Here is a 25438-nt window from a genome sequence, read left to right on the forward strand (position 1 = left end):
GGTTTACTCTTTTCCATATGGCTATTAGTAATGGAATTACGATGGTCCAAACCACACTTTGCAAGCCGTGCCTCTATCTGACCTTTATTTAAGATAGGTATGTCTTGGTGGGATACATAAAAGCAAAAAATTTCCTCCTCTTAACCCTTCCAAATGTATTAAGCGAGCACGAAATCCCTCGCAGCATTGCTTTGCCTTTTACAGTGATTGACAAGATGTCAGTTTTTAGTAAAATGCTGCCGGAGCCACAATCAAATGCACTATTCCCACAGTAGTTCTTGTTCCAAATTACATCAGTGCAGTTGAGACACAAACAATGGGAATACTAAATGGAGCCATGTTGCTATGTTGGAGACAGGGAAGGAAAAAATAGCAAGACTTGCCAAATTAAACAAAAAACTGTGAGAGAAAGAATATTTGCTACTAGGTTGCTACGGGTACATTAATAACAGGAGATAATAAAACCCATGTAAACAATTAAAAACCCAACAGGAAAGCCCAGGAAAATCTGATAATGGTCTACTGGAAGATCTCAGTAAATGCAGGTAGCTGATAGCAAAAGAAACCATCCTAAGGAAAAGATCCACCTGCTTTAATAATTTTATAGAATACTTTAGCAAGCCTACAGCTAAAAGAATCATCATTTTTCTATTAGCCTCTGAAGAAGAACCTGCTATTACTTTTCTTCTGTGAAGTATATCCACAAACTCTGGAAGCTGACACAAATACCCATTCCTTTTCAATCCCCAGACCAAGAAAAGACCAATCAAATGCAAAAATCCCTGATGCCCAAGCTATTTGGAGACCTAGGAAAATTAATGAAGAACGTGTCAAATGCCTTTAAAGAGTTTGAGTTGATCCGTATTGTATAAATCACACCACCCTCTTCCCCTTGTGTGGGATTTTGTTTTGTAAGAGCCCACTGTGAACATCCACCATAAAGAAAATCTAATCCTTACTGATGGTATACAAGGTGTTGGTACAACACACTTTACCCACAGAGTGAAGCAACATTAAAAAACTCTTCCTGAAGAATCCCAGCAGCAGGATTTCTGGACTTTGTAATCAAAATGGTGCTTCGTGTCCTCTTGGATGCATTTTTCTGCTCAACATCCAACAACTCAAAGTCATCACAAACTGGGTCTAGAGGAAGAGACCCCAACTCCCCGTCCACCCAGACACTCACCTTCTGGGCCGGTGACTTCAGGCAAATGGGTAAATTTCTCATTGCAATAGTTGCCCTCGCAGCAGCAGAAAAACACTTGAGGGTTTTCTTCTGTGGCTACGCACTCCTGCCTGCGTCAGGGAGGGACCAACATGGCAATGAAGGGAAGAGAAAGAACAGCGTCAGCCAACTCCTGCCTCTTGTCTTCGGGAGCCGACCTGCCCCAAACCGTCTTCTCCACGCGCGCGCTCCTGCTGCTGCGCTGCACAGATCGGCAGTCTCCACTTACAGAAAACAACTTGGCACTCAAATACCCCAGTGGATAGCAAAGATCCTTGAAAAGACCGTAAAGGAAACAAATGCTTCCATATGTACCAAAGGCATTAGATGGCGAGTAATAAATAACAGCCGCTGCCGCTAACTGAGTGAGAAGCAGAAAAACGATGGAGATGCCTCCTTCCCTGAACGGTGTCTTTCCCGCAGCCTGTATGTATGCTGTCAGGGGAGAGGAGTATTTGATCATGCAATTAAAGATTGTGCCATAAAGCACATATGACGAGGGCTGAGCTAAGACTGCCCTCACAGCCTTGAGCATCACTATACGTGCTACAGGGGCACCAGACACCAGCAGCAACAGTCCTGCTGCAGGCAGGAGGAAGGCTGCAGGTTTTGGTTTTGGGTTTTTTTTTTAAAGTTTAATTTTCAAGTGCCATCTCCTTCTTCTTTAAAAAACTTACTCCTGTACAAAAGCCTTTAAGAAAACCAGGTTGCAGCTCTCCTTTTTCTTATTCGCCTCTTATCCAGGTAGCGCTACAGCCTTCTCAGCACTGAGGTTTCCTTCCACACTGTGCAAGGCGTTAGGGGACTTCCACGGATCAGACCAATTCCACTTCCACACATCCTCCCTCTCCCACAGATCAATGCCAAAAGAGACATGCAGTGATTTTTGCAGTGCTCTAGCAGTCACTTCTTTCTCTTTCTTAAATGCCTGCTTCCCTTCCCTGCCACCTTTTGCTATGTTACCCTCTGCTTTTAGCTATTAGGGTTGCAGGGCTGCTCTCCACAGAGAACTGTATCAAACTATTTCCTGAAGCCCAGCTAAATTATATGCATAACTTCCTTCCTTCGACCACTCGGAGGAAGTAGCAGAACAATCGTATGTGTTTGACATTATTACTCATTTATGAACCCATGCCAAGCCTCCCTTTCTGTGGTATCACTGACACACTGCCACGAGAAGAATGGAAAGGGCTCTCTTCCATCATAACACAGGGCAGTTTTTGGTGCTTTATTCCTTTTGGGGAAAAAAAAGCAGCTATAGCCAAAATGTCTCCTGCAAGGTCTCAGCTGGGAAGCACTTGGTTTGTTCTTCAGACTTTTATTTTTTTAAACTTCAAAGAAAAAAAAGCAGCTATTTGACTTATTCAAATGAACAAAGATGTTTCAACAAGTTAAGCAATGTTTCCAGATGCTTTTTCGTGAAATCAGATAACAAGCCGTTTGGATTTAACAGCATCAGTATTGGAGTCTTCAACAGAAAACACATCCTTTGCTAAATCTGTTGGTTAAGAAATCAAGCTAATGAGTGAAAACAGCCTGCTCCACATCTGCAATTCATTATCCCTGTCTTTGAGTTGGTGTGCGCTCAGGGCAGCCATCCAGGTACATATGACATGTTATACTTAGCAAATATTACAAATGAGACAGTGGGAGAGAATGACACATTTTTCTATGGCAGCGAGGGCACGTTTCGTAGTGGTTCACGTGCTCTTCAAGGGAACATGAACATGACCTCTCCGGTGGGGCTGTGTAAATAAACGAAGAGCACACAAGTCGATTTTTAAACACTACCTTTTTCCTATAGCCTTAAATGTACATGTGCCACGTTCTTGTTTCCTTAAGATAAAGAACAGAGTAAGAAGCCATCACCATCAATGTCCCAACCCTTGCACTCCTGAATTTTTCACCTTCCAGCAACAAGGAGGCAGCGCTTGGCAGAGACCAGCACGTGCTGCCTGCGCTAGGAGAGGAGCTGCAGCCTGGCAGAACAGGACCGTGCCCTGCATCCAGGGGACACCTGCAGGTACAGGTACACGTGCATCTCCCGAGGCTGCACCCAGGAGCTCAGCATCCAAAGGCGCTGAAGACAGAGACAGAAAGGGCATCAGCGCAGCGCCGTCGATCGAAAAATCATCTTTTTAGCCATTTTTGCCATCTTGGGATGCAACATTCCCTGCGTGAAGGACTGCCGAGAGCACTCAAGGGAAGGGAGGGAAAAAAAAAGACTCCATTCAAACAGCCTTTATTTAATTAAAGCTAACCTTTATTTCAAATGTTGCTTTCAACACTTGTACTGTTTGTTAATCCTCAGAAGATCTTTTAGCTTTGCCCTGGAACTGCAGCTTTGAAGAATCAGGCTGCAGGATAATGGATGCTCAACCCTGGGGCTGCAAAAAGGCTTGTGAGGAGCCCTGGAAACTTTTTACTGTTGTAACAGAGCAACACATTATGACAAAGTTTAAGAACCACTACATCCCTGCACAGAGACACTCAGTGACAATACAAGTGTCACTGTATACGAGAGCAGGCACTGAAAGGAGAAATCTGTTTACAGTAAACACTTCTGCTTGGAAGTAGGAAGCTAGAGTGACCTTCTGTTCTCAGAAGGATCGGCATTAAGATGACTAATGGGCCAAGAAGGATTGATTTATCGGGAAAGAATAAAAATTTAACTATATATAGAGCTTGGCTACGCAACTGGCAAGGGAATAGGTGTGGTGGGAAAGTAACCCCAGCGCTAATAATAGAAGGAAGATGAGGAACAACTCACAGTCGGGATAAGCTAAGACAACGGGCACAAAAGCACGAATAGCGTCCAGTGCCAAAGGGAAAAAACTCTCCAGCCATGGGACAAATCTAGTCCCAGCTTAAACCCCATTGCTTAGGACCTGATGTCTTAAAACTTTTGGAATGAGAAGCTACAAAGATGAGCAGCTGGGAATTGCACAAAGGTGAGATCAACCTGCATTGGTGTTACATCAAGGGAAATCCTTGAATTTTATGTTCTGTTAATCTTTATTGAAAGGGATGGGTTTCGGTTGGTTGGCTGGTTGGTCATTGGGTTTTTTTAACAGAAACACTGAGTGAGTCCAGAGCTACCGAGTATTGTCCTTTTAAACCGTGAAACTTCAGAGAGCTATTTTCTTTAGCTGTAATTCTTTTCCCCTCTGTAGAATTGCATCAAGGGGAATGAGAAAAGACTAGTTTATTTTCTCAGCTACTTAATGAAGCTGGAGCCTTCGTACTAGAAAACCTCGCTCCTTTTCAGCTCGCTATAGGCAGTGACACACAAACACGCATATTGCTTTTGCTGCTCCACTCTTTCTCCTGGCCTGTCTCTTAACTCAGCTGAAGAACAGTGAAACTTTTTGCAATATCACAAATGCCAGAATATCTCAACCTCTAACCACCCCCAGCTATCTGTGCTTTTCTAGAGAGCTCCAAATGATTCCAAGTTTTCCTTTGTATCGCCAAATGCTCTTGGAAGAACATATTGCTCTTCATTTGATGGTACAGGACACGTTTTTCAACGCATGCCAGAATTATCAAAGCTTTGCTAAGGAAAAAAAAAACAAACACACAACAAAAAACCCTAAAAGTGCCTTTTGCAGCTTCTATTTAGAAAGTCAAGGCAGATAAGTGACAATTCTGAGAGCTGCATTAGCAACAGAAGTAATTACAGGGGATGAATGGGCCAATTGACTTGGACTTGCTTTCTTTTCCTCGATACAAAAATCATGAGCCTTTGCACTTAGAGGAACATTTAAACCTGTATTCAGAAAAACCAGTTAGGCTATTACCTGTCATAACAGTTGAAGTCATCTAACCAGCAGCCCTTCTTCACCAGCTCGATGGATCCTGAGTTGTTTCTCCAGGAGGCATAGCAGTGGAGCCGCTTGTCCTTCTCCCCCTCGCAGCGCTCCACGCCACTCTGGTTGGTCTTCTCCAACTCCCAGTTGGCATTGTAGTAAATGCATTCCCTTGTCTCAGCCTCCCCACGGCCTGGTCCTGAAGGAAAATTCAAACCCCAAGTACGTTTAAGCAAAATCAGAAACAGATCCCGGGAGATGCATCTCCACGCGGCTTTGCTTTAGGTGATGCGTACATTTGCCTCCCTGGGAGCCAAGCAGCTCATCGATGTGAGCTTCAGCATGGTGTGGAGGGTTATTCTCCTTTGCTGGTGTGAGGTGAGGAACAGAGAGATTAGGTTTGCCTAGGCTCATGACCGGAGCGCATGGTGAAGTCAAGAGCCCAGCTGAGACCCCCCTAGGTCTCCTCTGGCCAGTGCTTCAACCACAGGACCCTAACAGAGAAATGTACTTGGCAACCCATACCCAGTATTTTCTAACTACAGAAACCCTGTTTAGGAAAGACAGCCTCCCAGGGTGCTACTTGCCGCTTGCTGGGATGTCACACAATGGAGTTACCCTCCCTCTCCACCACTATTTTGGGAAACACCAGCTAAAACCAAATGGTTTCTTACGTGGGTAGGATGTAACTGAGAATAGATAACATTCATCCTACAGAGGAGGGCCAGACCAGTGCCTATTCCTCACTTAGACCCCAGTTCAGGCTTATTTGGATAAGTCTCCATATGATAAATGCCACGGTTTTAGCTGTGGTTGACAGCTCACGCTGCCTCTCCACCCAAGCAAGACCTTCAGCAAAAACCAACTCTGTTCCCCAAACAACTCTGACCACCCCAAATGGCGTTTGGCCACCCCAAACAAAGGAGTCTTCGTAGCCTGTGGGTATTTCCCCCTTTAGAGCCCTGTACTAAAGGACTGAGGAGTTCCTACTGCCCCAAGTGAAACAATTTCCCCATAGCCACCATGGCACAGAACTGAAAAACGATTACAGACGCATCCATTAAAAACTGGAGTCAAGTAAGAGAACACTGATATCTGCAGGTGACCTGTATTGTCCTAAGCCTTAGAAATCCTCTCTTCGTTTGAAAATATTCTGCTTTATGGCGTTCTGAAGATTAGTTTAAAATGAGAAAAATTAAACAAACACACAACGTGTAAGCAGACAACCATAAAAGGTACCACAAAGCTCATGATTCTGTAAATCCTGAGATGCCCTGCAGCCATCTCTCTTTGGGATTACCCAACCTCAGGCAAGGTCAGACCTGGCCATTATTTTGATGGATTGCAATCATGGAAAACATAGGTATCCCAATAAAATGTGTTGACAACTGGACAGAAAACAGAAATGGGTCCCGCAGGATGGTGAAATGAAAGTGCTGCGCTCCCAGAATAGCCAGACCTTTGCAAAGCGCAGAAATAAGTTTCTGGCTGGAAAATTTTGCAGTGCTTTCATGACTCTATCTTCTCCAAAGGCCGTGCAACCTTTAATGTTGAGATTAATGCAGTCAGGGCCACATCTGGATGATCTAAATGCAACCCAGCCTGTGACTCCCACTCAACAATGCAAAACAGCCACTTCTGAAAGGTCTCTACAAGGTGATCCAATTCAGTTCTTAGAAGACACTGAGCAGTGAGTAGCTTACAGCTGGCAGAGAAAACACCCAGCCTGGGCACAGGCACCAGCTCCAGGCCCTGGACACCTCTGTAGCTTCACTGTTTCCTTACCTTAACACCCATCCACTACCGATGTAAGTACCCTCACAACACCCAGTCGGAGAAGGGAGTATTACTCCCAACTGAAGATCCAACACGCCAAGATTAAATGACTTGTCCCAAGTGAACAGGATGCTGGGGGGGAGCCTGACTTGCCTTTCCACAGCCTGCAACTCCTCTCAAGTTGCCAAGTCTCCAAGCTGTTACCTGGTGGCAGGATTCACCTCCAATTTTACAGTGCATGGAGAGCCCTTTAGAGATGGTGCTTGAGCTAGAGATTGCATTCAAGCTATTGAATGTAGCCTGATCTGCTGTAGGGAATCGACCTTCTGCCGCCAACAGTCATCAAGCAAGGAGTGCAGCTGACCTGGCACAGAGCAGAAGTGGAACTGCAAGAAGGTTACAGGAGAAACCATAGTTTCTGCACAAGCTAGGTGTCATGCATCCAACCTGCTCCTGCTACCAACACCTGGACTCAACGGTAATTTTCATGGTATGGAGCAAACTCATCAGACTAGGAAGATCTCTTTGCAAGTTGAAGAGGTGTTCAATCCTTCAATAACTCTTTTTTTGGGAAGAATGTTTAATCTACATCGTGGGAGAGACTGCAAGGGAGGAGGGGTATGAGAAAGTCATAAAGCTGACTTCTGAAACTGGAAATTATATTCAAAGCACACACGAACAAGAGCTCAATTTCAACAGCACCTGCAGATTTTATCGGCACTTGCAAAGCTCCATCTGAGTTTTCCTCTGACAAGTTGCTTACTATAATAAAAACAACCTACCAATATCCCTCAACACAGAACAGTGTCAATATTGACACTCCTTGTTAAAGCCTTGATATTTGTTCTCTTGATACTTACACCACGCTTTCTTAGGGCAGATTAAGCATTTTTGCTAAATACTGGTTCAATCAGCAGGAAAGCGAAGGAGTATTGTCTTGTGTGCAGGGACGGTGATATCTTTTTATTTATAAAGGAAAAATTAAGTATCTTAGCTTCATTGTAATGCTACACATGGTTTCCAGCTGATATCTGATAGCTAATACTCACTATCACCTTCTGGTCCAGTCCTTGAAATGCATTTTGTAATATCATTTCCATCATCCCAACCTGAATCCCTAGATGGAAATTTCCTCTCCCTCCCCAACCCCAGCTCCCATAAAGTTGGAAGGTTTAATGAACCATTTGCCTGGGAAACAGCCCCAAAATCTAATCCTGGCTCAGCCACCTATGTCTGTAACCTCGAGCAATATTGTGTAGCCTCTGTTTTCTCCACCCGCAACGAGGGCCAATGCAATGCACAAAGCTGCGGTGAGATTTGACGTTTCCACTGTGCTTTGAAAAGGGAATGTTAAAAAGATGTGAAGCAGGAGCTGTATCGGCTCTGGGACCAGCAAACCGAGTCTGCTAAATCCTGTGCTGAGCCCAGGCTCCCTTCCCCCAAGACAGTTGTCTTTTCTGGAACAAGTTTCAGCTGAAGACTAAGATCTGCTTGCAAACACGCAAACCCAACTCAGCAAACAGCAACTGCGCCAGGAAAAAGGCCTTTCGCAGTTTTTCCCCCGCTGTCAAAAGTTTAGATGAATTGAATAAAAGCATGTATAAAGTTTTGGAGGACTAAATACATGCATGTTTTCTGCAAAACAGCTCCTAAGGATGCTTGCATTAAGGAGACGTTTTAAAAACCTGTATGTTTGCTACCTGCTTTCAGATCTTTTTAAAAAGCCGTTTGGTAAGGATCCTCATCCTGCTGGGTGCTCAGGACTGCAAGAAACCCTTTTGTTTGTGCCCAAGATGGTCTCAGCAGGAAGGGGCACGGCTCCAGGACTGGGTGTTAATTTACCTGCTGCTTTAGCTCATCAAGAAACACTCACATCTTGCTCTGTAATGGATCACGCAGAGACCAAAGTTTGTAGCTAACTGTGTTATCTGCACTCGCTGTGTTAAAACCCTCAACTGAATGGAGGAAGGGGGAATTGAAACAGAGTTTTGTCTCTTTCAGGGAGAACGGTGGGGTGGTTGTGACTAAGAGGAGGAAATCTGAGCTCTGCTCCTGCATCTCCGGAAAGCCATGTAGTTTTCCCTGACTCTTCTTTCCCCCTTGGGCAATGGGTATGGAAGTGCCCGTTCCCCCAAGGCCACCGATGTCTGTAAGAAACACTGAGCTGGACACTTCTGCGGAGCAACGCAGGTGGGAGATGCACAGATCAACCATGTCCTGCTTCTCATTTCAAGTTCCAAGAAAAATCGGAGCGTATTGCCCCAAAACGGGTGCAGGAAATGCTTGTCTCCTTCCACCGGATACAGCTGATGCATTAGCGCAGTGAGGGTTGGGTTGGACTTGAGTGGGCTTCCCTCAACCCACAGCAGCACGACCTGGCTCAACGGAAGTGCTGAACCAAACCTGAGCAGCTGAGGGAAGGGACAGGATTAATTTTGGCAACAAAAAGCTTTTCCTGAAACAAAAGCCTTTGGGTGCAGTCACAAACCACAGCTTGAGGTAGACTAAAGGGGCTGTGCCCCCCTGGTCCTGCCCTTCTCTCCCCTCGATGCTCTTGCTGTCTCCCTCATACCAGCGTTGGAAAGCTCCCGACCTCCTTCATTTGGTGGCATTGCCTGGTAAGGACACCCATGCTTAGCTTTTGGCAGAAAGTCAACAGGACTTGGGCGTAACAAGATACAATACGTTTGCTAAGCAAGTGTTAGAAGATTGCTGCCGGAACTTGGTTTAATTCATTGGGCCCCCGTTCCTCTCCCACCTAAGCCAACTCCGCCAGCCACAAAGCAAAAGTTGGAAAAAAAGCTGTTTCCTACCCAGCAGGGACTCCCATTAGGTACAGGCAAGAGGTACAAACGCAGGCGGGATCTGCTGGCCCCTGCCACATATATGCATTTTGCAGGGGAGATGTTTCAACCACATCTGCAGAAACTACTGCAGGCAGAACCGCCTCACTGCATAGGCAGCGCTTTGCAGAAGAAGCTGAGCAAGCAAAGCAGGAGCCTGCACGTCGGGCAGGGGCATGGCATCTCCGGCAGTGCAGCCTGCTATCAGCCCTAGTTCTCTCCAAGGAAAAGAGCCTCGTGTCAGCAGCCAGGCAAAAACTATAAACATTTTAATAACATGATCCACAAATAGTCATTTAAAGAATAAAGTCTGAAGTCCTGTTTGAAATCAAAGTCTACGGAAGAATTAGGCTTTGCAGGAGCAGATGGGTTTCTGGCATCCCACTGCATCTACCCAGCACTTTGGAGATGATGCAGAGTGGCTTCTCCCAACCCCTTCCTTGAACAAATACCTTTACACAAAACACCACCGAGCCCAAATAACTCCCAGCACACCGTGAAGGCAGAGGGAGGCTACCCACCAGCACCCATTTTTGGGGTGGAAGTCAACTTTTTGACCTCAGTCCTGAGAAACTATCATTACACTGATTCCCTTGGGTCAATGTTCTGCTCCATGACTGAAGCATCACTAGGATTTTGCTGAGCAAAACCCCCAGCACCTATCCGAGGCACATAATGACAGGAAGAGCAGTCGAAACACCATGCAATATGGGAAGACCTCTCTCCTCTATTTGGGAGTTGCAAGGCACAGAGGGAGCTCATTAAAAAGGGTCCTCTTGAGCTGAAGGACTTCAGCCTGCTGAGGCATGGGACCTTGCTGCTGATGTGAGACTAAACTCTGCTCTCCTAATTTGGAGCTGCTGACAGATCACTGAGGCTGTGTCATTATCCAACAGCTGCTAAATTATAGCCAAGATCCAGTGTAGCAACTCCGGGTCTAGGTGTTAGCAGTTGCTGGGCTCCTAACTCATAATTAGATACATAGGGAATATCTTCCCCAAGGCTGAAGGCTGCTATAAATCTCAGCTCTTTATCTCTGCCTGTCCCCTTTTTAAAACCTAAAATGAAAGTATATATGAAAAGATGGGATATGTCAAAATAGTCTGCATAAACACTGAGTGATTTACCAGACAGTCTGTTTGCCTAACTGTCAAAACCACCGAGCTTTATACATGAAACTGTGTATGCAACTGAAGTTATTTGCAAACACTTAGTTATGTCCCTATATAGCTATTTGTACATGTAATTTTATAATATAAAATGACAGAGATTGTACACTGAATTGGGGTAATTGCCCTCTAATTTGGAGGGTAATTGCATGTAGCAATTAAGCAACTGCGGATGCATTCTTGCATGTGTGATTATGAAAGTCGGGCCCTTTGTTTGAGGTTTGGGTTTGTTTTCAAGAGCTATCCCTCAAACCACAGCATGGTTGAGCAGAGCCGGGAAATAAGAGGCTGCAGGGTGTTCACCTTGCAGCGCAGCATCTGCTGGGATGAGCCACTTCAGCATCAGCTCACGCCCACCCCTTCCCATTGCTCAGCGCCTGCAGGGATGCTAAACCACCCGCCTCCGAAGCCGGGGCTGAATTTTGGCAGAACCTTCAGTGGGGGGGACCACGATCTAAGCACGTGTAGAGCACACTGGGAGGCACTGGCGGGGAGGGAAAGGCAGGGAAAGAGGGCTGCTGCCCCCCAGCTCTCCCTCTCCCAAACACCTGCCCAGAAGTTATGCGCGGGACTGCGAATTAAAGAAATTCAAATAGTTATTGCTAGCATTTTGGATCCCAAAATCAAGCCAGAGGAAGGCTTGCAACTGGGAAAGTTTGGAAAATGTTGCTCTAGAGAGACCACCCAGTTGCATCTCTACAGAGCTGATAATGAATCCGCAATTAGTAAGTGTTGCTCCAGCTCTTATTCCCCAAGTGGAGTGATTTCATTCCTGCTGTACTTAAATAATAGGATCTAAATATGCTTTTAGGCAAAGCATCAAACTAGCGATGACATCTGTGGTTAAGTACGTAACTGTACATGAGGATTTAAAGACTCGCTGCTTGCATCCCCTGTTCTTTCACACAAGTCTTGAAGCGGCGGAGCCCTACGTAACAGAAACGAGCCCCATGTAACAGAAATGCCCCCCTTCCTTAAGCCAAAACTTCACCCCACCTTTGGGGACCCCCATGGCCTGCATACGCCCAGGCATGGAGACACCAAATACGCGGGGCTTGCCCCTTCCAGCCGGCTGGATGCAGGGATGGGCAGTGCCCTGGCTTATTAAAAAACCTGGTAAAGCATTGACTATTTCAAAATGTTTTGGTTCTTAAGCCAGATCAGGTAAAACCGGGCCCATGCAGCACCGAGAACAGCAACGGTGTAATGCCAAGGGAGGATATTACTTTGAATTTTGTTTTCTGTCAATACATTTGGCATATCCCACGATAAAAGAGCTCTAAGTTTTCTAGTCAATCAATGGCTGTTAATCTATTATCTCAGCGTATATTGCCATGGTAACCTGCAATGATGCCATTGACAACCAGTCTCAAAAGGACAGCAGGCTTTAAGTCATTTTCTTTTAAAATTAAAAAAGGAACTTTAATATTAAGAAATACATCCTCCCTGCTCACCAGGGATGACAACTCAGGGCTTCTATATTCACACCATGACTCACGCTTCACAGCGTCCACGGACATCTGTGTAGCAACCCCCCCCCCCCCCCCAATACATCTCTTTTTTAACTTGGGCTTAACTCAGTAGTAGATAACAAGGAAATTATTCAAAAGAATTAGAGCTTTATTACAGTTTTCCCCCAAACTGCTAGTAAAACCTGTTTTGTAAAATATAGGGAGCATGTTTTAAGAGTCATTACTACCAGCTCAGGGAAAGGATGCAATAAAGGTTTAATTCTTCTGAATAATTTCCCTGGTATTTTAAGTGGAATAGGGTGGATAGAAGAAGGATCCGGAGAAGGATATGCAGCATCCCGGCTCCTTACAAATCCGTAATACCAGGCAGATTCCTGTTTAGGGAAGACGGAGCTGAGTGAGATGACAGCGTTATTCAATTTAGTGAAATACTGAGTGTACACACACACACAGAGCTGATGAGATTAATCTCTTGGCCCAAAGGGGAGGATCACTCAGGAAAAGGTTTAGTAAATCATTCCTCTGGCCAGGCAGAGTGATCCAAGGAGGTTTGGCCAGGTCACTGGCTGGACTGGTGTGCGGCAGGACAGAAACGTTGCCAGCAGTTAATCAATTTTTGGAAGCAGTGTATTTTTGACTTGAACTCAGCTGGTCATTTCTATATTTTATTTAAAGAAGAGATCATTTTAGTTATCCATTAGAAAAATCCTATTTTGTAGCATTTCAGTTAAGGACAAAGCCAAAATGTAATTAGATTTCTCCCTTCGCATCACTAACTGTATCTCTCTCCCCCAAAAAAGGTTTTAGTTCTTTAATAAAACCATCAGGGAGATCAATCAAAAGCATTTAATGCCGTGGTGCTTCTGCAGTTCATGTTTAAATGCACTTTGGGTCACAAACAAGGCAATTTAGACAGCAGAGCTCAAACTGGATTAGTAATAACACACAAAAAAGGCCCAATTCTTTCTCTTTTTTTTTTTTTCTTTTTACAGCTACACAATCCTCCGCTACACCCAAGAGGATAAAAACAAAATCAAGTCAGCCTCGATGAACAGAAAGTTACACATCCAAAAAGGGCATCGCCACCGAGCGCCTGCCTGCACGCGGTGCGGGGCGGAGGAGAACGCGTGAATCTGCAGACCACCCGGCCAAACCTCCCGAGATGCTGAGCTGCTGTCTCTCCGTGTGTGACTGTCCCCTGGGATGCCACCTCACGCAGGACCTCCGCCACAACCGTAGCAGGAGAATGCCGACGGCTCCTCCATCCACCCTGCTCACCTGGAGACACCTCCTGGCTTCCCTTCCACCACTACACCAAGGAAATGCTTTTCTCCATATAGGATTTCCACAGAGGAGACGTTGTGTTTTCTCCCCAGACCACGAGTTTTCAAACAAGCATATAGTTATTGAGATTCATTTTTTTCTTAAATTTGAGGTATGCATTTCTAAAAGCATTAAGCGGACCATTTGTTTGGCTTCTAACAGCAATAACCACTCTCTGGCATGAAAAATGGACCCTTGTGGGCTAAGCACTGTGCAAATAAGCTACCGAGAAGGCTGGCTCAGCCCCCAAACTTTGCAGCCTCAGTGACAGAAAATATTAAGAGTTTAATTACAAGATTAAGATATTTCCAAGTATACTCCTAAAAATCAAAGAGAGGGCAGATTTTGACCAGATGCCACAAATCACTAAGTGAAATATGCAGCAAATTCTGAAATGACATTTAGAACATAATCATTTGTTCTCTCCCATTCTCCTCAGGAGCCAGCATGAGGTCTCCAAAGAGCATGGGAGGAGGAAGTGAAATCACGTATGTTCGTAAATATTTTCCCCCCACACAGTGAAGTTTTGAAAAGCTTTCAAAGCAAGCCTACAAAAGAAATTTCCTTCTAGGCAAAGGGATGAGGATAGGGGAGCATCTCCTTGTGGAGTACAGAGATTTAAGGAACAGCAATAACCACGTGGCGATACCTTTCCCAGCTCTTTCATGTGTGCCTGCTCCATCCCACCATCCTCATCCTCCCATGCCACTGCCACCAGCAGAAATGCCTTTCAGAGCTCCTGATTTCTAAGGTCTTCTCCAGGGAGAGACTGATGTGTCTAACACACCACAGCCCACCCAGCAAGCCACAGAGAGCTTTGGTACCCAAACAGCAGCACCTCAATTCCTAATCTACATGTGGTCCTCTGAGATTTAGCAGCAGGGACATTTCAAATATGCTTTAAAATGTGCCGAGTCTACTAAGATTGGGTCCCAAGTGCTTTTCTATTGATTCTACTTGACATTTCCAAATACCACAATTCCGAATTTAATTCACTGGTAATTGGAAAAACTGTAATGCATGTAAATGGACAAGATGATGTTGGAAGTCCAAAAGGTCAAGCATCAGGAAAGCGTGCCCCCAAGAACTAAATGATGTTTGTTTGTCTTCTTGTCACCCTCTTCCACTTGAATTATCAAAGCTCAGAGTTGGGCATTCTTCTCAGCAGGATGGAAGAAGAAAGGAAATAAAAAAGCACAATCACTCTAAACTGTGGGACCGGGTTCAAAATCACTGCTTTAAGCTCCATCATTGACCAAAATTCAAATACACCACAGAGATGACTCACTTAATCAGCAGATTACATGAGCAAGTGGAAAACTCAGGGAAGAATTAATTTTATAACTCTTTGTCAGTAGAAGAAGATTCTCTCTATCTAGAAATCAGGTTCCTAAGATTACCTTTCTGCTACTCTGCAGCTTTACAGGCATTGAACTTCTCCCTGCCAGCCAGTTGTAGGGGAGGCAGTGGCCAAGAGAAAATCTTACCAGACGTATTAAGTTCAAATCTCAGTTCCAGTGTGATGATGGACACTTGCTGGCTGATCCCAACTGGAGGTCTCTACTTTATTCACCTGGGAAAACCAAATTTCTGCTTCAGAGGAGCCAAGAGCTTCAGAGAGAAGTAACACAGCAGGACCATGCAGGTGATGCTTGCCCAGCTCTTTACGTAGAGCCCCGAGTTGTAGCAAAGCCCATGGCTCCCTACAGCATGCTTGAGGGTTCAGTGTTCTCACAAGTCAGTCCTTTCGGGCAAAGACCATTCTCATCAAAATACAGTATGACAAAATTCCCTTCTTTCCCTATGTGCTAGAGAATAAAACACGCAAATTTTAGCTGCCAGTCCGACGTGCATTCCCCAGTGCGTGAGCAATCACCGATGCTCTGATGCCCTGGTGCATTTTAGCTCAAAGAGTAAGAATATGGTCAAAGTACAGTGCACAAACAAGCACTAGCACAATTTATAGCCAGTGTTACACTGATGAAGGACAAGCATGCGTTACCACATCCCAATCAGAGTTTCCTCAGTTCAGCCCACAGCAGTACGTATAAAAATACTTGATAACTCCTTGAAGCAAGTGACATCTTTTACGTTACATCCTAGATCTTCAGATTATTCAAATTTTGCAAAAGAAGAAACCACTGACTTTTAAAAGCCTCTTTCCCAGCGTACACTGGTATTTCAAGAGTTAACAAGCTTCAGTCAAAGCATGAGAAGGCGGCTGAACCTAGCCTGAAAGAGAAGGGAGGCAGGAAGAAAAGCAACTCTCTAGCCCTTGCAATCACGCACTAGCCTTAAGCCCTCCAAAAGGAAGTAAAGACATTCCTAAAATTCTTTGGAGGATGAGAAGCAAGTTGTCAGCCGAATCAGAAGTCCATTTCTCCCGTAAGTCTTTACATTCTTAATGGCAAATCCCACATGAGCAACTTTAAAAGCCTCTTTTACAATGGAGTTTTCTCCCAAGTGGCTATAGCACATCTAGGACTTGTCTCATGTTTACAGAAATGTACCTTTCTCCTTTGGGTCTATTGAAAAAAGTTACCGTCAAATGACCTGAGGAAGGAATGTAGCACAATCCAATACCATCATGCAATTTCCAGTGATTGTTTCTGTTACAATAATGAAAGGCACGGAAGAAACGGCTGGATAACTACAGCGATTCTCTAAAGACAAGTTATGAAAGAGATGCTGAAAAGATATTATGTAAGGGGGGGAATAAAGTCACCTATTAGCTTTCATCTTGATTACACGTACTCACCAGCGTCCAGATTCCACTTTGAAATAAAAACACATCTGAGCAGTTTGTCCCAGAGAGTTGAAACTCTCCCTGTTACACAGGCAGAAAGCAACAAAATCATTGCTCTTGGAGCAAGTCTTGGAAGACCTCTTGGACAGGTCTTCTCCTTCCTGGTGTTCTGAAGGAGTTTTACAGTTTTCTCAAGCCATACGGAAGACTAAAACACTTTGGACCAGAGTGCGCACATGGCATGGAAGGAGAAGCACTTACCCTCCATCCGTGTCTGAGCTTTCTGGATGACATGAGCTCAACAGCTCCACTCTAGAAAGCGGGTACATCCCCTTCCAGTTCAACTTTCTATTTAGATGCCTGTTCCTATGGTGACCAGGCTCCAATATTACATAAAACAACATAAAGTAATATTCTAAGATTCAGTACTGTACTCTTAGACAATTTCCTAACCTCAGATAGGTGGGAATCTCCACAAGGCCCATCTCTGATTCTCCTCCCACGTATTCAGATGCTGATGTATGAGAATAAGGGGATGGAGGTGCCCTTGTCTGGGCACTTTCAGGGACACCAGAAGTAGAGGGATTTATCACTGCAAATGCAATGAGAACCCAAGAGAAGAGAAGACTCCTGGGAGACCTTATTGCAGCCTTTCAATGTATAAAGGAGGCTTAAAAGAAAGACGGAGAGAAGCTTTTTACGAGGGCCTGCAGCAACAGGACAAGGAGCGATGGTAGGTTTAGATTGGACATAAGGAAGAAATTTTTTATGATGAGGGTGGTGAGACACTGAACAGGCTGTCCAGAGAAGTTGCCGATTCCGCATCGTTGCAAGTGTTCAAGGTCGGGTTGGATGGGGCTTTGAGCAACCTGATCTAGTGCAAGATGTCCCTGCCCATAGCAGAGGGGTTGGACTAGATGACCTTTAAAGGTCCCTTTCAACCCAAACCATTCCCTGATTCTATAACGGAGACAGTTGGGTCTCTGAAAGAAAAATAACAGTATATGGTTGTCAGCCTCGATTACACAACTGTTGTGGTGGCAAGAGGACATTTGATCCCTGGTGATTCTCATCATGTTGAGTGTTACCAGCTGTGACCCAGAGCACATACCACTGCTCTGCTGCCAAAGTCCTGATTCCACCACAAGGCTACTAACTGCCCCAAGTCATCCCCTGACTTGCCATGCCTTGGTTTCCCTGTAGATAAAAAGGACTATCAATAGGCATCAACAACTGAAGCACTATGTAAGATCGAGCTGAATTTCTAAGCAATCCTTTTGTATAAATCCTCCCTCTACTAACCTGAACTCAGTGGAGAGACCTTTTCTGATATCAGAGTGGGTCAGACCTTGACCTTGACAGAGCATACCATTTCAAAACTTGAAGATACTTTACATTTCTTTCTCTTCCTTCTCCTGCAGATTTCAGTAAGAGGGCAACCAAGGATCAATTCATCCTTGTTTAAACTACCTTGCAAAAAATCTTTCAAATACTCCCTCCATAACCTGCAACATGATCATTTTAGGCTGCAGTCAAACCCTTCCCTTCCTCCTCAAGAGCTTCATCAGCAAGATGCAATAATCACTTGTTTACCTCCATGTGCATGAGTTGTAAGATGAGAGAGGAGCCTGCAGGAACATACAGACACAGGTCTGGCAGCTACATAGAGATGAGCAAACTGCAACCCTAAACACATCTTCTCACTGCCTCCGCCTGCTCAGCTATACCTGGGGACACAGGCGTGCAAACTACTCCCACCTCTCTAATAAAAAGGTGCAGTATGAGACGTTTACCGTACACTTCCGTTAATCAGCAGGAACAGAAATGGAATAATAAATTCCATTTTTCTCTAAATAAAATAATCAAAAATTCCAAGGCAATGTGAAAAGTTTCACTGAGACAGCAGCCAGTTGAGCAATAAAACCACTAAGCCATCCACTAGGTTTGAACACACGGGTCTCAGTGCTCTCAGCCAATTTTCCTGAACTTTGGTAAGGCGTTGCAGCTATCCGAGAAGAGCAAACAAAGCTTTTGATAACTTTTTGGAAAGCACAGGACCGTCCATCTGCTTCCACACCAACAAGCAGGTGAATGCACCTGCCCCAAGCAAGGCAGCAACAAGGACGGGAAACTCTCCACCTTTTACATCTTCCTTTTTAAGGCTGGAGCAAAGATAAGACTATAGGAGGGGTTTGGCCCACCACTACATGCATACATTTCCCTTGGGCATCACGTCACAGTTCAAGCTTTTCAATATAAATATTCTAGTACAGGATTCACTTTCTTTAATATAATAACCCCAGCAACACATAACGTACCATTCAAGCTGTCCTGGGACCTCTGGTGAGCACTAAGAAATGCACTCTTCTTAATGCTGAATCAAGACTGGAGAATAATATTGCTGATCAATCTCCTCCATCTCAAAGACGGCCCCTACTTTGCAAGGGTGAGACAACTGATGAAGGGTGAGACAGCTGATGAAGCTGCAACCACAGCTAGTGGGATTCAGGTTCAAAACAAACCTGGAGAAGGCGGTTTGTCACGACAAGGAGAGGCGATGTGGCGAACCCCGTCTCAGAAGATGTCCCATAACGTTTTAAAAACAACCACATGCTCTTGCTTGTTCCGCCATTCCTCCCCAGGCACTTTAGGTGTATATATATATGTGTGTACATATATACACACACACACGCACACACACAATAGATGGAGACAGGCCACTGGGTTGGGTGGGATTTTGTTCTGGCCCAGTGTAGCCACTGTCCACTTCCTACACTAAATGTCTTCAAACTAAAAAACATCATTTAAAAATACTTCAAATTTTGCAAGACCCAAGCAGCTACCGGTAAACCAAACACAGTATGTTACTGACTGCGACTTCACTCTTGATTTCCATTTGACCTATCCAGACAGTCTGCATTTCTTTTCATCCTGGGATTCGAGGAACCCAATCCTTTCGAACAACTGCCCCGAGCCCAGAAGTGCCATTCGGAGCCAACAGCTGCCGGGAGAAGGACACAACGCCTCAAGAAGCTCCTCCCTGCCAGAGCCCATCCTTGCTCCCCTTCAGATCAACCCTTGCAACTGTTTCCCAATGGGCAGAGATTTTGCACAGGGTTTTCATCTGTTCATTGGTATTTTTCATCTTAACAACATTTTAATGCTTTATGTAGCAAGGATGCCCCTGCCATTTAAAGAGGGAAGCATGCAGTAGTAATTATTCATTAACAACACATCATAAGTGACCTTTACGCTGAAGCAGAGGAAGCTGCCGTGCCTGCCCTGGCTGTATTCTGGAAGAAGATGTGGGCCAAGAGTTTCAAAGGGAGTAAAGACTTTAATGCAGGGTGGCCAGCCTAAGCTATCTTGAAAAGATGCCTGATTCTTGAGGGGACAAAAAAAATTTACAATGTCTCTAATTAAGTATCCACAAGCCACTACATGGTTTTGAAAAATCTAAGCAGAGAGGAGAAGTCACCATAGCACTCAGTCCAAGCTGGCGTCTCACAACCACCTTTGATCTCAGTATAGCAATGAATTAACATATTGTCTTCCTTGCCATAAAAGGTGCATTTGTAGCATGGGCTAACTAATGGGGATTAGCTATTTCATAGCAAAATCTGAACGATACTGGGGTTTCTACTGAAAAGCAGCTCTATAGATTGAATCAAAAGCAAGGACAGAACTACAAGCCTTGCAGCAAGAGCTGGAGTGCCTTGTTTACAGCGGGCTTTTCTAGTGGGATAGGGACTACACGTTAGTTATGCTGCACACAAGCCACATGTCCCTAGCGTAGCAAAAATATAACTCCTGTCCCTGTGCCACTGGTTTTTCAGAAGGAGATAATTAAGCTCTTTCATTCTTGGAAGAGGACTAGTCCCATCTAACATTGCCATCTCAGGCATACATGGATGCACGTAGGAAGCAGAGCACCATACACACAAGTGAGAAGCAGAGCCAAGACACACACACAAGGTCCAGGCATCAGAATCGTTTGTGAAGTAAAAATAACATGCATCACTTTATGCATGATTACATTTTCAAAAGCAAAAAAGTGTTAGGAAATTTTTTTTGAAGACAGCCAGTAATGTTTTGCAAGGATCGCTGACTCAAGCCCTCGATCTGGCTGTTTAGCTGATGACTGGAAAACAGCCCTGGCTATGTTTATTCTTTAGACAAAGTCCAGCTAAAAATGCATCCAGGCTTAAATAATCTGTGTAACAATGACCTCAAAACCCCAAATACAACATTGCATTGCATGCAGGTTTCCCAACAGGATGAAGCATCGTCAGGGCTGATACCCAGCTATCCCTTTTTGATGCACGGTCTACCAACATGGCGTTTGCATCTTTATACCACCATTACTGCTCTTGGAAGTAATACACTATCTCATTGCCATTTGCATTTCAATATGGCCCCAAGGGCTTAACATACATCTGGTCCTCACTGCGCTGGTCCCCTTCCAAAGAGGATATTGCCTAAAGAAGGCGAGACAAAGGATACACCGCATCTTGAGCAACCTCACGCGCTGGCTCTCGGCTGAAACTGCGAGCAGAGCCTCCTGCAACCTAGCCCGGCAAAGCATCCTGGTTTACTTTGCAGCTCTCCATGCCAGCGCTGCTTTACAAATAGCAGCAAATGTCGTTATCCCAGTTATCACAGGTGGGGAGAGCCGGAGGAGGAGGCACAGCTCCAAGCCCAGGCTTATACATCAGGTCAGGAACAAGCCACTAGGAATATTTGACTCATCAATGTCAGAGGATCCTAAACTTTCCGTGTTACCTAAACAACAAAAGCTCAACGTAAGACACTGTAACGGGTCTGCTGAGCACAGCTTGGGAACTACAGATCCCGCGTGCAGGCTTGTGGCTTAAAATCCATCACCGCGCTGTAAGTGCCCCTCTCTCCTTCCCCCGGCACAGCCCAACCCAGCAGTGCTTGTGCTCCCATCGTGAATGTTACCTTCAGCGGGAGAGAAGGACTTGATATATTTTTAAGACATTCATACACTTACACAGTATTATTATTTAGGATTTGTGAGCCCTTCCAAGTAGTGAAATACTGGGTTTTTTCCAGATTGAGAAGTATTTTTATTCACACACTCAGCGTCTCCCGCCCCAGTGCTGGCCCTACCCTCCCTTCAAACCCACCATCCTGGGGCTGGGCACAGGCAGAGATGATAAATGAGACCAAGTGCCTCGGAGCAGCCGCGCAGCTGGTCAACCCTCTCTCCTCCTTGGAGAGCTTGGGTCGGTCACATCAATTTTGCTCGTGCGGTCCAGGGGACTGGCAGGTGGCCACATCGGGCACGGGGCGATGGTGCCTCCTGCCCAGCGCAGGGTCAGCCTCCGGCTGCTGGCAAGCAGAGAACTGCAGAGAGGAGGATCCTCAGACCCACTTTAAAATCATCTTAAAATAGGGCGATGCCTCTCAGTCGAGCAGGCAGCACAAGCCTTGCCAAGATGCTGAAGCTTTCAGCTGCTCACTTTTCCCATCGGCCGTGTGTGTTTATTCCTACCCAACCACCTGCACGGCCCAGCCCATCCCCAGCCTCAACCACAGAGCTGCGGCGCACTTTTTTTTTTTACCATAGGTATCTTTAGCAAGGGCTCAGTGACATGGAGTATAACATGCTTACCTCTCCATCTATAAAATAAATATATAATTTTACAAGCAAGGACACATATCAAAGAGCACAGGATGCAGTGCAGTGACTCATGCAGCCGGCAAAGTACAAAATTGGCTGCATGCATGCCCAGATAGGGCATTCTGCAGCTCTTCCTATAATTAGTCCTTCAAACGCTAGAGGGGAAAGTAACAAATTCAAAGAGGTTCCACTTCCCAATTATTCACATATTTCCAAATCAAATGGTTGTCTGTCAGAGAGCAACATGCCATTGCCCTAGGATATCAAAATGCAAGCTGAAAAGTCTCTCCAGGAACAGGATTTGCTTTCATTACATTTATATCACCTAATTCATTTTAAGATTATATATAATTAGTCTCTCCTTCCATTCGCCCCCCCCAGTTCAATATTCTCTCCTAAGCAATTTCAGAACATGCCACACGTGCCAATGGCGCTTCTTCTAAGGCAGCAGTCTCTTGCCTTTCAAACAACATAAGGAATTTTAATTGCTTTTTTTAGCATTTTCTTTCTTTGAATTGCCAAATCTTTTGGATGCGCATTAGCAACAAACCGCTTGCACAAGATTTTTATTTTAATTTTTTTTGGTTTTTTTAAGCAAACACCTCTGAGGAACTTTTTATCTTTACTTTTCATTTGCCTTCTGACAGCCTGAGATTTCAGGCTACCCTCCCTAATGTTTTACGGCCGTTCCCCATCACCATCAGACTCAGCGCACTATCTTCATTTGAACGTCTCCGCTTTCATTTTAAACCCTCTTGATTCCAGCAGGTAAACCCCCTGTAAGGTTTAATATGAGAGGAAGCCAAAGTGCCCAGATCACTTTCTCATCAACATGCTATCATAGCACTGACCTCCGTGAGGATGCAATTTTCTTGAACTAGAAAAAAGTAAGCCCTGCATCCTGAAAAACATTTTCAGCAAACACATTAGGAGACTCCTGAGATGGGCAGGTTATTTCTGACCAGCTATGAATATAAAGGAATTATTTCATTATTGTTCATTTTTTAATAGGGAAGGAGGGGGATCTTTCCCCCTGAGGGAGATGGCGTTTGCTGCCGCTTCCTGCTCTGCTCCAACCTTCTGCTGAGATTTCCCTGAATTTAGGGGAAAAATCACATTAATCATCAACCATTTTAGCATAGATGATGTTGGGGCTAGATGAAAAGCATCCGATTTCTACCGGAGGTGAAACAGCATAGTGTCAAATACAAGGAATATACCTGATGTGCCACCACCGTCATCCCAGCACAAACCACCCGGCGGGTTTTGCTAGATGAAATCAAATGTTTCTCCACAACAAGAAGATGCCACAGGGGTGTGACGACTCCTGACAGTCCAGGATCCCGCAGCATTTCACTGCTTTGCTATCACCACCCGCAATCTCAGCTGCAGCCTTGTCCCTGTCCTCCTACCCTTCTGAAGCGATGGGTTTGTGGGGTTTTAGGCAACAAAACAGGGAAATAAGTTTTTAGAGCTTCTTCCAATTTGCAAAAACAATTTATACAAAAGCCCAAAAAGCAAAGAGACGTTTCACACAATTCCCACAGGCACCCATGACCCCAGGCACCCAGTCCTTGGATCGATGCTGTTTAGCACCAGGGCTTTGAGCGTCTCTATATGACTAAGAGAAAAATACCATAGCTCTTACGTTGGCTAACTCACAGCCCTGAAGGTGAAGCCAGGGCGAAGATGGGCTCGTTTTATCACAAAATAAACCAAGTGAGGGCAACCTCAAAGGAAGGAGCTGGGCTGTGCTAAAATAGGGACCAACACTACCAGGCAGGGTTGTCTGGATGTATAGACAGCTGAAGCAGAAAAGCACAATCCCCCATGAAAAGAGAAGGAAAAAAAAAGAAAATAAAAGGACAAAAAAGGGAAAAAAAAAAAAAAGTCTTATTTAACTCTATCAAGGAAAATGTGGCATCCTGCTTCCAGCCGGCGGAGCCAGGGAACGCGGTGGCCGGAGAAGCCTCGTGGCCGCACACCTGCACAGCCCGGGTGCCACCAGCGCCTGTCATCCCTCCGTCCTGCTCAGCAACAACTGCGCTGGGTGCGGGGCCACCGGTACCGGGGCCACCCAACCCACCCGGGACCCCCGGCACAATGCCAGCAGCACCGGCAGGGAGAGGATGAGGAGGCAGCCCGGCACGGAAACCTCTGCCGGAGCAAAGGCATCCTGAAAGCATCTGAACCGCTGCAAGGCAGGAACTTCTCTTCCTACCCCAAAATCTGGCCGAAGGGGTCAGGGAGGAGCGTTTCTGGTTTGGCACGTCCGGAGCCGCACACGCAGGCGAGCACCAAGAGAGGAGAGGGTGATGGAGGGGTGGGGGAGCCCGGCTCAGGCATGTTAAAAGGGAAAAATACAGTGACCACTTATACCCACCATAGATTTTTTTTTTTTTAGCCTAATGAGTTCCCAGAACCACCTTGAAAATTCCCCCATCCCTTCGCACGACCCTCGGTGCAAACGGCTCCCACAGAGACGCCTCCTGCAGAGCCAGCTAACGTAGAGCGGGCCTCGCACGAATGCCCCAGAAAATAGTGGTTTGCAAGAAATTTTGATCAATGTTACTGCTTTTAAGACACTGATCAAGATCAGGAGCACTGGCTCCATTTCCTTTTTCCAAGTGTTTTTACTACTTATTCTCCGACATTATATAACTGATGGTACACCGCACTGCAATTCCCCATTAAGTCCCAGCAGCTTATTTCCAGGTTTACTCAAGTTTTTTGCAAGCTGCTAGCCCTCGACTGGGAAGCAAATGTGCTGTTATCCTTCCCTCCTGGCTGATCCTCAGGTATGACTGACATATCAGCTGCAAAGGATTTTCCACATCATGGGTTCCCTCTTAAAATCGCAGCAGACGATTGCTGCCTGCAATCCGTTTGCGGCTTGTGCATGCACAGAGCTGTTCCAGCGGAGCTGTTTAGGCTCCCGTTCCTCCTGAATACCCACAGGCGAGCATGTTTATCCTGGAATAATATTGTTTTGTTTCAATTTAGCCTTGTGGATACATTGCAATGAAATATAGCAGATTAAAAATTAATCTCCGCTCCAGATTAGGAATATCTACATGCATGCAGCCATTTAGGAGCAGCTATTTCACATTAAATTCATATTGCGTTTTAATTTCAATAGCATATCTGACCACATCTTTAGCAGCCACTTCCTAAAAGCTGTAGTGCTCAACAGCAGGGAAGATAATGAGCTCCTGCAAATAGTTTCTGTATTCAGGAACTAGTAACACTTTAAACCGGGTAGGCAAACATGGGGTATGTTGAGTGTGAGCATTACAACAGCAGTCCAAAGAGCTCTTCCCAACACAGCATCCAAGGAGCTGCTGGCAGCAGCGCGAGGCAGGTTTGTGCCACTGGAGAAAAGCCTCACGTGCGCGTGATTTCACTGGTGAAGGACAGAGCAACCCACC

General features: G+C 45.3%; 1 protein-coding gene across 2 annotated transcripts in view; it reads right to left on the reverse strand.

The window, feature by feature from the left end:
• The window catches only part of ACVR2B (activin A receptor type 2B), a 97313-nt gene that overhangs the window by 13240 nt on the left and 58635 nt on the right, over positions 1-25438 (reverse strand). For both annotated transcript variants that reach the window (XM_075705697.1, XM_075705696.1), the window contains exons 2-3: positions 5026-5233; positions 1187-1296 (exon numbers count right to left, since the gene is read on the reverse strand). In XM_075705697.1, the coding sequence (XP_075561812.1) occupies positions 1187-1296; positions 5026-5233 (318 nt within the window). The remainder of the gene's footprint in view (positions 1-1186; positions 1297-5025; positions 5234-25438) is intronic.

This window comes from Pelecanus crispus, chromosome 2, assembly GCF_030463565.1.
Source record: "Pelecanus crispus isolate bPelCri1 chromosome 2, bPelCri1.pri, whole genome shotgun sequence".
Classification (NCBI taxonomy): domain Eukaryota; kingdom Metazoa; phylum Chordata; class Aves; order Pelecaniformes; family Pelecanidae; genus Pelecanus; species Pelecanus crispus.